Raw genomic sequence first — 13,128 nt, 5'->3', positions numbered from 1 at the left:
TCTGTGCCTGCAGCTCTGATATGTCCCAGAGTGCCCTATTTTGTCTCTCATAATGCACACCACTAACAAGAATACATATACTTAGGCAGGAAATTGATCCTCTGTCTCTGAGCAAAAACCAACGAAATAAACAAACAAAAACAAACAAACAAAAAACAACAACAAAACCCCAAACCACCTCAAAACACCAAACCAGAATTGGTCTGGAGTATCTTCTTATTGTCTGGAATCCCAGTGATAACTTCAGAAACGTCAAGGACAGTGCCTAAGGACAGAAGAGCAAATTTAAAGGGGGCTTGTACGAGCTAAGATGGAATTACCATCTTCTTAATAGTGATAATAATCATAATAGTTAATTGAAACAAGTGAAGACTATGAACAGCTATGAATTAGTAATTATATTCAAAAGAGAAAAGTGAATATAAAATGTACAAAATGTAGATGTAATACAAAGAAGGGCATATATATAAGTGTATGTTTAATTATTTATTGATTTTAATAAATAAAGGAGTGTTAATAAATGGGATGCCTGCAAAACCCTGTGCCATGTGAAATTTTAATAAATACATTTCTATAAAAGATGTAAACAATCTTCAAAATGCAACAGAAAAAATTACCCAGGGAGTAGCATATTTGAGAGTAGCAGGAATCATCTTTCAATATATCCACCATGATTTTGGATAATTTTGATGTTATTTAGCATAGTTTTTATTACCTGGAATATAAAAGGAAGAAATTAGAAAAAATGACTCATTAACAATTTAAATTATGAGTAAATTCCAACTCTCTTACATTCTGCAAATTGTTTATATCTTCTATAGATGCAAATGCATTAAAATTAAAACTGCACATTTATTTTATTGATATCTTGAATATATGAGTATTTTGTCTCTTATTTTAATTATATATCTATTTATAAGCACAAAAATGTATGCATTTCTAGCTGTGTGGGAAGAATGAAAAAAATACAGAGAATTGTGAGTAATGCAACTAATCCAGGAAAAAGTAGGTATTACACCAAGGTGAAGAAGGTCTCTCTTTGCCCCACTGACATTAGAAAAGCCAGGGGAAGCAGCTGGTCACTGTGTGCTGCCAACTGGCGAATTAGCCAAATGCCTGGAGAAATCATGCAGAAAAGTTCTCTTATCTCCCAAGAGATGACACCCTACAGAGGGCCTTGCTAATTGTAACAAAAATGCTGGTAAGTACATGTTTTTTGGCATTTTGTTGTCATGTAATGATAGCTTCACAGGAAGTAGCAAAGGACATTCAGAGAGATTCCTATGCACCCCAGTTTCCTTCCCATGGGTTCATCCTACATAGTTACAGTTCAGTATCGAATCAAGACTTTGACATTGGTACAATCTGTGTGTATAGTTAGTTACATGTTATTCTTTCAGGTATGTAGATTCATGTTATCACTATCACAGTCATGACATAGACCTATTATATCCCCCCAAAGATCTCTCTTGTGTCATTTCTTAGAGTCTCTGACTCCACCCCCACACATGCACCACCACCATTCCTGGAAAAATACTATCCTGTTTCTTTTTTTTTTTTATTATTTTTATTAACATATAATGTATTATTTGCCCAAGGTGTACAGGTCTGTGAATCAACAGGCTTATATATTCACAGCACTCACCATAGCACATACCCTCCCCAATGTCCATAACCCACTGTTCTGTTTTTAGTCTCTATTACCTTGTCATCCTGTGAATGTTATAAAAATGGAACCATATGGCTACCTTAGGTTTTTGTTTTCCATTTTCGTTTTCCATTCCAAGCACAATGCCCTTGAGATCCACCAAAGCTATTGTCTGTATCGGTAGTTCATTCTTTTTTATGGCTGAGTTGTAGTCAATGTAAACTACTCTACCATTGATGAAACTGGAACCTAAATACAGAATTGGTTACAATCTGTTTATATTTGTCCAAAATGTATCAAAATTTATGAGGAAATTCAGGAAAAGTACCTCTGCTGTTAGAATAAGTCAAAGATCCATGATATAGGACAATGACTTTAAATATTAATCATACAACCCTTATAATAAAGCTGTTGGCATTTGTTTCCCAACAGAATTCATTCACTGTCAAAAATAACAAATGGCATGGAGTGCCTAGGTAGCTCAGCTGATTGTGTGTCTGACCCTTGATCTCATCTTGGTCTTTTTTTTTTTTTAAGATTTTTATTCATTTATTTGATAGACAGAGAGAGATCACAAGTAGGCAGAGAGGCAGGCAGAGAGAGAGGGGGAAGCAGGCTCCCAGCTGAGCAGAGAGCCCAACGTGGGGCTCCATCCCAGGACCCCGAGATCATGACCTGAGCCGAAGGCAGAGGCTTAAACCACTGAGCCACCCAGGCGCCCCTCATCTTGGTCTTCATCCTCAGTGTCCTGGGCTTAGGTTCCACATTGGGCTCCAGGCTGGTAGTGGAAACTACTTAAAAAAAAAAAAAAAAAAAAAAAAAGAAAGAAAGAAAGAAAGAAAGAGAAAAAGAAAAAGAAAAAGAACCCAGATTGCATAAAAAGGTAAAAGCCATTTTTTCATTAATTAAGGCTGTATTAATTGGATTGAATAATACCACTAAATTGTTTAAAAAGCAGTAACTTCACAGTATGACTAAAACTTTTTTTCTAGTTACTGGGGCTCAGGTATTTACCAGAAGTATGCCATAGCAAATTATCATAATTTTGCAAATTATTATCACTTTTTCATCCAGCAAAATTTTGATAGAAAGCAAAGAGAATGAAGGAAACATATGAAAATTTAAAACTATCAAAATTAAATTATTTATTCAACAACTGTTGTTTTCATTTTTACATGCCAAATGTTTGTATGTATTACGGATAGAGAAAGGAAGACAGAGCTTAGGTCTTCAAAGAGTTAAGAGTACCTTAAGGAAGATTAAGTCAACAACCAAAAAATACCAAATCCTGACGTTTTCTCAATACATTGAGGCTAGAGTCGGTAAAGTACCCACACTTAGTTTAAAGCTAGTAGCTTCTAAGTCTTTAGAGACTCTGGGTAGACAATTGTGTGAGAAGCTGTTTACTCTGACAGACGAGGTCAGTGTCAGGGACTCAGGACTGGGAAAACCTAGTCACATCTGAGATAATGAGGTTCTTTAAACGTTTTAAAATTGGTTATACCAGGGCTTTTGAACTTGGCTTGTGACTGACTGGCAGCAAGAATAGAAAATAAGGCATTCTTCAATTCAGGCACTCCTGTCTAGCTTCAGAAGGAAACCTAAATATTCTAGGACATAAAGGTCTCCCCTTTTGAAAAAAGTCTACCATTTACTACTTAAGCCAGGAAAGTGCTCTTTCCAGCTCTTTCAAGAGGAAGGACGTTGCTGGTATATAGAAAAGCCTGCGGAGGTGCGGGGGGACAGGGAGGGGTGGTGCTTCAGGAAATGTACTCACCAATGGTAACCTCTAAAAAATTATGGGAGCATCTGGGCTTCCTATCTCTTTGGGAGGGGGGTGCACTGGGACTGATTAACATCAAGAATTTTTGCCTAAGATACGTGGAGGGGAAAGCATCTTATTTTCATTGTCATATACAATATAGCAAACTGTGCTATGGTTTTGGATATTTGCTTGCTCTTAGTGATGTTGATTACTTTCTCTTAAAAATGTACCCTGATAATTTTCAGTGTTTCTAACATATTAGAGCTCAAGTTTCCAGTCTATACCTCTACATTACTGTTCATAATATTCTTTTGAAAGGTGATAAATATGTAAAATGAGATATCCTGTATAGATTAAGAGGTTGAATGGAAATGAAATGCCCCCAGATGGGATCTCAGAGATCACAAAGCTAATTTGTGTTCCAGTAGGCTTTTTTCAAAACTATGAAATTGTTCTTAAACAGAGAAAAGAGACTGTAGAACACGAAATTTGCTTCTAGAATGGAATCGTTTTAAAAAATAACTCATTTATCGAAAAATTACTGAAGTCTGCATGAGGAGATTTAGCATCTCTGAGTTAGAAAAATCCAACTGGTCAGTATTTACATATGTAAAAGTGTCTGGATTAAGATCTATATCTAAAAGTAGATACCTGATGGTAACTATATTTGTGGTGGGCCCAGCATAACATGTTGAATCACTCTATCAACTATACTCAAGTAAAAAAATACAATAAAAAAATTTGGTTACAAAATTTTTCTTCAAACAAACAAATACCCAACTTTTGTATCAGCATGGATGGGACTGGAGGAGATTATGCTGAGTGAAATAAGTTAATCAGAGAGAGTCAATTATCATATGGTTTCACTTACTTGTGGAGCATTCGGAATAACACAGAAGACATTGGAAGAAGGAGCAGAGAAGTGAGTTGGGGGAAATTGGAGGGGGAGACAAACCATGAGAGACTGCAGACTCTGAGAAATAAACTGAGGATTTTGGAGGGGAGGGGAGTAGGGGGTTGGGTGAGCCTGGTGGTGGGTATAAGGAGGGCACATATTGCATGGAGCACTGGCTGTGGTGCATAAACAATGAATCTTAGAACACTGAAAAAAAAATAAAACAAAAACAAAAACAAAACAAACGCTAAAGCTGAATACCTGAAGAGGGATATTTTTTCTATAAAATTTTTGTATGATTATTCACAGATCCACCAGCCATGTTGTTTTCCCAGACAATACAGGTTATTCCTTTATGTTTCTGTAACTGAACATTCTCTAATAGGCTATACAACTTTTAGCATACAAAAACCTTCATCTTTGAAAAGATAGGATAGGCATTGTATTGTGCAGTTTGCAAAGGGAATGCATTTTTTTCAACCTCATTTTTCAGCTTTGAGAATCTTTTCTGCTATCTTTTTGCATGAATATTTCCATTTTCACTGACAAATAAAAATGTCCTTTCTTGTGATAATCCTCAAATTCTTTTTTGAGTACCCCTCAAATTACTACCTAATTTTCCCAACTATTTCAATCAAGGGAGCTCCAAGTAAAGTGGTAGTCTGAACACAAGGCACAGTATAAGTCCTGGTTATTCTTTAGAGAACTCTCTAAACCTCTCTACCTGTTTTCTGAGACCTGTATGGACAGTCAGTCTATGAATTATAATGTGTTTTCGTGAGATTATCTAATTTGGTCCTTACAAAAGCCCTCTTTATACAAAAAGAAACTTGAGACTTGGGGATAGGAATCTACTAGCCTTGGACCTGGTTGTCCTGTTTTTCCTCTTGCGCTCTGCTTCTGATAACTGGATTCTAATCTAGTTAGGCCCACCCTGTGGGCAAAAATCCCATGCTTAGAAAGGGGAAGCCTCCTACACTGTTGGTAGGAATGCAATCTGGTGCAACCACTCTGGGAAACAGCATGGAGGTTCCTCAAAAAGCTGAAAATAGAACTACCCTACAACCCAGCAACTGCACTACTGGGTATTTACCCAAAGATACAAATGTAGTGATCCAAAGGGTCATGTGCACCCCAATGTTTATAGTAGCAATGTCCAAACCATGGAAACAACCTAGATGTCCATCAACAGATGAATGGATAAAGAAGAAGTGGTATATATATATATACACAATGGAATACTATGCAGCCATCAAAAGAAATGATATTTTGTCATTTGAAGTGGCGTGGATGAAACTGGGGAGTACTATGCTGAGTGAAATAAGTAAATCAGAGAAAGGCAATTATCATATGATCTCCCTGATATGAGGAATTTGAGAGGCAGGTCGGGGGGTTGTGTGGGGTAAGAAGGAAAAAAAGAAACAGGATGGGACTGGGAAGGGAGACAAACCATAAGAGACTTTTAATCTCACAAAACAAACTGAGGGTTGCTGGGGGGTGGAGGGTTAGGGATGGGGTGGCTGGGTTATGGACATTGGCTATGTGCTATGGTGAGTGCTGTGAAATGTGTAAGCTTAAAAATAATACCCCTGGGACAAATAATACAATATATGTTAAAAAAAAAAAAAAGAATTCCATGCCTGGGAGCCCTGGTGATACTGCTGGTTAAGGACTTGATGGGTGGAGAAATTGATCACCCTTGGCTTTTCTCCTTCTCGCATCTGCCCAACTCAGTGCTGGAGGGTCAAAGGCACTAAGAATACTTGTACGATGGAAGTAAATGGACTTTAGTTTCCTTCTTCCCACTGTATTCTTCACCTACTTTCTTCCATCTCCCTTTAGTAATAATAATAATAATTGCTAAAATCAGCACTATTTATTAAGGACCTAATAATGTGTTTATTTGACCATTTTTTGCTAGTTAATATGTCCCCGGTCCTCATAATCTCCCAGTAAAGAGATTCTTAATCACTGCATTTTTAAAATGAGGAAACTGAAGTTTAGAGAGAACATATCACTTCTTCAAGATCCCAGTGCCCAAGGGTCTCAGGGTTTGAGTTTTCAGTGGATCCCTCTGCCACGAAATCTGTGCACTTACGTGTGACACTAGACACCTCCAGCTGAGGAGTTGCTCCTGGTCCATTTCTTGGTGGCAGCATCCACTTTTATGAAGTACTTATTTATACTTGAAAGGATACTAGCTTCCATGCAGACAGAGAGAATGCAACCCAGACTTGTGAAATTTCAGGAACAATAAACTCAGACTTAAGTACATTTGCTCTTCTTGGTTTTCTTGCTACCTGCCCTGCTTGTACTGAACCACCTCATACTTTTCTTATACTCCTACTTTGTTTATTTCCCATTTTGAATGGATTGGATTAGAGGTTCACATGAATGTGAGAGCTCTGTTTTTCCCCTGTTCACATACACTGGCTTAGAAATAGTGTTTTTATGGAATAAAAATTTGTTAAATGTTTAAACGGTTTAATTTACCTAGTCCAAATTTAAGTTGCTCTTGGGAGTAGTATATATGATAAACAGAATTATTCAAAACATGTGGATATACAAAGTGCTTTGTTTCTTTACTTAAATTCAATGTAGATTTAATCTATTTTTGCTAATAATTTTAAGTACCCAAATCAGACATTTCAAGTGACAATTTTTTTAATCTTTGTGTTCTGGTTATGTAGTGGAAGTTTATTGATATTATAAACTTCAATATGTGACTTTAAAACAATGAGAATAGACTATATTTCTTCTGTCTTTCTCTTTCTAACCCTCTCTCTCCATATGCTTCTTTGGTCTTTAGGTTGAAGATAATTTTATTTTAATCTGTGACTGTAGACTACTTTAAACATAATTCCCTTTCTGGAGAATAACTGAGCCATGATGTGGTCCATCTGTATGATGAAAAGTCATCCTATGTTATGGAATAACTGTGTGTGTGTTCAAGTGTAGAAGTTAAATGAAGAATACTAAAAACAGTTATGTGCAAGAATAATTTCTTAACATATTGCATTTGTACTTTATTAAAGCTGAAGTAACCCAGGTTGACTATATTAAGCCAGAACAAAGAGCTCCAAATCAGTTTGACTAACATGTTAAAAGTAATTTGGGAGCAATCTATAGCACTATCCAGACTGTGGTATAATCATTTGGTTCTGATTTTAATTGTCCAAACCATGCATGCTTGGTGTCTGAGTAATGATTTTGTTTTTGGACCATGGCACCATTTAGGTTTTGATGACAAATACCTGCTTTTACCAGCAGGGTTAGATATAGGTCTTATAAATTTCAATTTCATATATCATGACCAAATACTAGTTTAATTCCTTCTATGAATGCTGGACCCTGTCTTCAGATTCATCTTGTTTTTACTTTAGGTAGATTTAGGCATTTTCTATTTAGCATATAATTCTGATTAATAAAATGATGTCTGCTCATACTCATTGAGTGCTATAGAACTTTGTAAGATTGATACCATTATACTGACCAGATGGGGAAACCAAAGCTTGGAAGAGTGGGCATACTTGCTGCAATTTACACAACCAGCAAGGGCAAAGGAACTTTCAACTCCAGAGCTCATTTCAAAAACCAGGGTTTTAGCCACCACACAATTTTGTCTTTTCATGTTTTGGGATATGGCCTTTATTTTCATTCCTGTGTCCTACTATCTGCAACTCTAACTCTGTAGGATGTTAATTATCTGTACAAAGCACTGATGTTAAGATTTCTATGTGATAGTATTTTTATAATCACTTTGTTCCAGAAATAATAGGAGGGGCCCAATTATTTAGCTCAACTGTGTTGACCTCTGCATCCTGACTGAAAGGCATTTTGGCTGGAGGACAGAATTTCTTCCCAACAATTATCACCAGTGTGGAAACCCAAAATTACACTACCAATAAAAAATATATTAGTAGAAAAAAAGTGTGGCAAGTCTGCATAAACTCTGAAGGAGTAACTTCTGGTGGCAATGTGAATGTTTATAGTAATACCACATGGGAGAAAAGAAGTTAGGTGGAGGGAGACAAAATACCAGAAGGCAGGTAACATTGTTTCTAATTATGGTGTCACATAGTGTGCAATTTGAGTGCCTTAAAATAGGGAGACTAGCCTGATTTATTTAGGTGGGCCTCATCTAAATTGTATGAGCCCCCCAAAGCAAACATGTTTCTCCAGCTGGTAGCAGAGGGAAAGCCAGAGATGCCAAGCAAGACAAGGGTTCAGTGTGCCCTTTGTTGGCTTGTGGGTGAAAGGGCTACAAGTCAAGGAAGAGGAACCTCAGTTCTAAATCTGCAAAGAACTGGATTCTGCCACTAGCTTGAATGAGCCTAGAAGCAGAATTCTCCACAGACCCTCCAGAGAAGAGCCCAGCCTTGCCCATACCTTGAGTTCAGCTTGTGAGGCCCTGAGCAGAGAACACAGTTGAGCCACAAGGTGTCTGGATTTCTGGCCCACAGAATGGGAGGCTCTAAACGTCCTTGTTTGTAATAGAAAACTAATGTAGTATATAAATGATCAATTTTTTCATATGACCTTTGTAAGAATTTTCAAAAGAAAAATATTGCTCATTCTGAGTAGTGAATGATATGTAAGAATATTTATCATGCCAAGTAATTAGTCGTTTGGTGAGGTGCAAAGCGGTATAAGGCAGAATTACTTGTTAATCATAGTCATAGTCTTTCCAGTGCCATTCTATTTCAGGGTTACTTAGTTAGCCCTAGTTTAAATCCAGAAGCATATATGGTTTCTTTTCCTCAGGATTCCACTTTAATGGGAATATCCAATTAGAATTAGATTGTTTTCTTCAAGTCTAAACTACCAAATAAGTAGTATATATCAATCATTACAATAAAACATTTATTTTGCAAGGTAATAATGAGTTGTTTAAAAAAATTTACTGAAAACTAGCTAGATTTAATCTATTGGTTTGTCCATGGTCACTGGATTCATGCTTTGCTATATATAACATCATTTCATAATGTTACAAGTAAACAGTTCAAAGGAAAATTAGTAAGGAGTACATGTGTACTGGAAAACAGATACTGAGTTCAAAATTGGATATGAATTTTTGACTTGAAAAATCAAATCAGAAATCTGGGGACTTTAATTTCTCCTTTTCCCTTCTTGTTGCAGATTAATCTTAAAGATATTGGTGAAATATATAAAGTACGCATTGGACATGACAACAGTGGAAAGGATCCCGCATGGTATCTGGAAGAAATTAGGCTTGAAAATATAGATACATGTGAGGTGTATTGTCTAGCTGTTGACTCCTGGATAGCTGAGAATGAAAATGGTGGAGATCTATGGAAAGAAGTGCCCATGGCAAGAACTAATAAAGCACCTTTACCAGGTATATAATTTCCTTTCCTTTGTATATGTATTAAAATTAAAACCACTGAGATGATTTAGAATGGAGATCAGTACCCTTTTTCTGGGAAGGGCCAGACAGTAAATACAATACGGTTTGTGGGCCATAAAATCTCTCCAAACAGCTCAGCTTTGCCAGGGTTGTGAGACAGCTGCTATAGATAAAATGTAAACTGACAGTATGGCTGCATTACAATAAAGCTTTTGGGGCACTGAACTTGGAATTTCATATAAATTTCATTTTTTAATAAATAGAATTCTACTTTCAAGTTTTTTTTTTAACCATTAAGAAGTGTAAAAAGCATTCTTAGCTCCTGCCTTATATAATAACATGTGCGGGCTGATTTGACCAACAGGCCATAGCTTGTCTACTCCTGATTTAGAATATTAGGTTTGGGGGTTAGCTCTTGTATGGCCTTTCAAAGGTGAAAACATACATGCAAGGATGAATGTGTGTCAACAATTCATCTTTCTGTAAACAGTTTTGCTAGCCATTTAAATGTGGCTTTCCTCTTGTGTTCCCATGTTAACAAATGTCAGTAATCATGAATTCGGAAGTGCCTGAATTCCCTTCCTTAGTTTTGTTTTCTTTTGCATAAAAGTGAACTCACACACTGCTTTAATTGTCTCTCCATCCACTCCCTGCCTCTTTCTGACAACCACTCTATTTTTGCCTCCACTGTCATAGCAAAAATGTTCTTTCTCAATGGATACTAATGGCCATTTTGTTCCAAATTAAATGAGTGTGACTCTGTGTGTGTGTGTGTGTGTGTTCTTGGTGTTCTACACCTGTCTACTATAGTTGACACTGATGATCCCTCATTTTAAGAGGAAGAGATTTCTAGAGGCTCTGTAACCAGACTCACCCAGTGAAGTATTTAGCTATGTCATCCTGGGCAAACTACTTAGCCTCTCTTAGCCAAAAATACTTTATTTAAGAAAGGAGATAAAAAATAGTTCTTATGTCATAGGATTATTTTAGGGACATGAGATAATGCACTTAGTCTTTAGAATAATGTGCTTATGGTACTTTGTTCCTGGTACATAGTAATCATTCAATAAATACTTGGTATTACCAACATTGTTATTAAACATCACTCCAATCCTGACCACTATCACATGATACTGACCTAGTTCTTCACTGTTTTCTCTATTTTTTTTTTCCTATTTCTATCACTAGCTCTATTTCTATCTTGGTTCTCCTTCCTTGAACATATGGACTTAAATGCTTGATTCTTCCCTGCCCTCTTGAGCCTCCTTCTAACTTCTGTTGTTAACTGTAACACTTCATCTTTAGCCCTGTCCTCCTCCTTGCCTTGAGCCCCCGTGTTCCATTAGGTGATGCACCACCTGCCATTGCTAACAACCATCCATGGTCTGTTTAGCCATTCCACACAAGTAAAGGCAAACACATGTAATAGGTGCCAGGTAATAGGTGCCAGGTGTTGCCAGGAGTATGGAGAACCAGAGAATAGAAACATGATTCAGATAGGGCTTCCATTCCCCAGAAGTTATTCAGTTTTGTCATTTCAGTTCTTATTTTAGCTGTATTTTAGCTTATTGTAGCTCCCTTTCTGCTTTCTCATCAGTTTCTTCTCTTCAGCTTCCCTCACACATCTTCACTCTACAGCTCACTGAGCTGTGCTTTGAGCACACCACGTGCCCAATAGAATTCACCACCACAGCTCCTCCACTTCAGCCTGTTTCCTGTAAACCTACGTGGAGAGCCTGGCTTTTCTATACCAAATTCACATTGATTAGCCTCTCTCCCAGCATGGGGCCCATTTTACATATTTTCAGTCCCTATTAGATTGATGCATGGCACAGGACACATGGGCTGTGTGTCACAGAAATACTTGTAGATTAATTCAGACACAGAAAAAAACATTTAGGATAATAACAGCTTAATGAAAGGAGAAAGATTTAACACTAATTCTTTGTATATTTATATATTTTCACAGTTTATGAAAGTATTTCCTCATAGAAAATCTCACTTAATACATAAGACCCTAGATCCTAACAGTTTTAGTTGCCCTACAGTTATATGAGAATGGTAACAGTGTTCAGGAATATCAGAGAGACGGAAATGGAGGATAAAAGGGTCCTAAGAAATTGAGAATTACAGGTCAATAACTCTGATGAACATAGATACAGAAATCCTCAACAACATATAAGGAGACTGAATTCAACAATACATTAGAAGAATCATACAGCATGATCAAGTGGGGATTTATTTCAAGGTGCAAAAATGGTTCAACACCTACGAATCTGTTAATATGCTATGTCACTTTAACAAAATGAAGGATAAAAATTATATGATCATCTCAATAGATGCAGGAAAAGCATTTGACAAAATTCAACATCCATTTATGATAAGACTCTCAAAAAAGTGGGTATAGAGGGAATGTACTTCAACATAATAAAGGCCATATATGACAAACCCACCGCTAACATCATGCTCAATGTTGAACAGTTAAAATATCAGGAAAAGGATATTGGAAGCTCTAGCAAGAGCATAATATTGGAATATATTGGAATATATAATATTGGAAGCTCTAGCAAGAGCAATTAGGCAAGAAAAAGAAATAAAAGGCATCCAAATTGGAAAGAAAGAAGCAAAATTGTCACTGCTTGCAGCTGACATATTATATACAGGAAGCCTTAGAGACTCCATCAAAAAACTATTAGAACTAATAAATAACTTAGGTAAAGCTGCAGGATACAAAGTCAATACACAAAAATCTGTGGCATCTTTTTACACTAATCACAAACTATCAGAAAGAAATTAAGAAAGCAATCCCATTTACAATTGCATTGAAAAGAATAAAATACATAGGAATAAACTTAACCAAGGAGGCAAAAGACCTGTATGTTGAAAGTTATTAGACATTAGTGAAAGAAATTGAAGAAGACACAAATAAATGGAAAGCTATTCCAGTTCCAAAGCAATCTTGAGAAAGAAAAACAAAGCTGGAGGTATTGCACTTTCTGATTTCAAACTATATTACAAAGCAATCAGAACAGTCTGGTATTGGCATAAAAACAGACCCCTCAACAGAGCAAAATAGAGAGCCCAGAAACCCACATATGTGTGGTCAATTAATTTATGAGAGAGGAGCCAAGAATATACAGTAGGGAAAGGAAAATCTCTTTAATAAATGGTGCTGGGAAAACTGGATAGCTACATGTAGAAGAACAACATGGGACTACTATCTAACACCATACACAAAAACTAACTGAAAACAGATTTAAGACTTGAACATAAGACTTAAAACCATAGGGACACATGGGTTACTCAGTTGGTTAAGCATCTGCCTTTGGCTCAGGTCATGATCTCAGGGTCCTGAGATGGAGCCCTGCATTGGGAGCCTGCTTCTCTCTCTGTCTGTTGCTTCCCCTAATTGTTATCTCTGTCTCTCTGACAAGTAAAGAGATAATGCCTTA

General features: G+C 36.7%; 1 protein-coding gene across 1 annotated transcript in view; it reads left to right on the top strand.

The window, feature by feature from the left end:
* Positions 1 to 13,128, top strand: part of LOC122905350 (lipoxygenase homology domain-containing protein 1-like) — a 299,796-nt gene that overhangs the window by 255,521 nt on the left and 31,147 nt on the right. Inside the window, 1 exon segment of the mRNA XM_044246984.1 lies at positions 9,448 to 9,667. Within this exon segment, the coding sequence (XP_044102919.1) occupies positions 9,448 to 9,667 (220 nt within the window).

Source organism: Neovison vison, chromosome 4 (genome assembly GCF_020171115.1).
Source record: "Neovison vison isolate M4711 chromosome 4, ASM_NN_V1, whole genome shotgun sequence".
Classification (NCBI taxonomy): Eukaryota; Metazoa; Chordata; class Mammalia; order Carnivora; family Mustelidae; genus Neogale; species Neogale vison.
The sequence above is the reverse complement of the archived record's forward strand: the minus strand, read 5'-3'. Positions and strand labels throughout refer to the sequence as shown.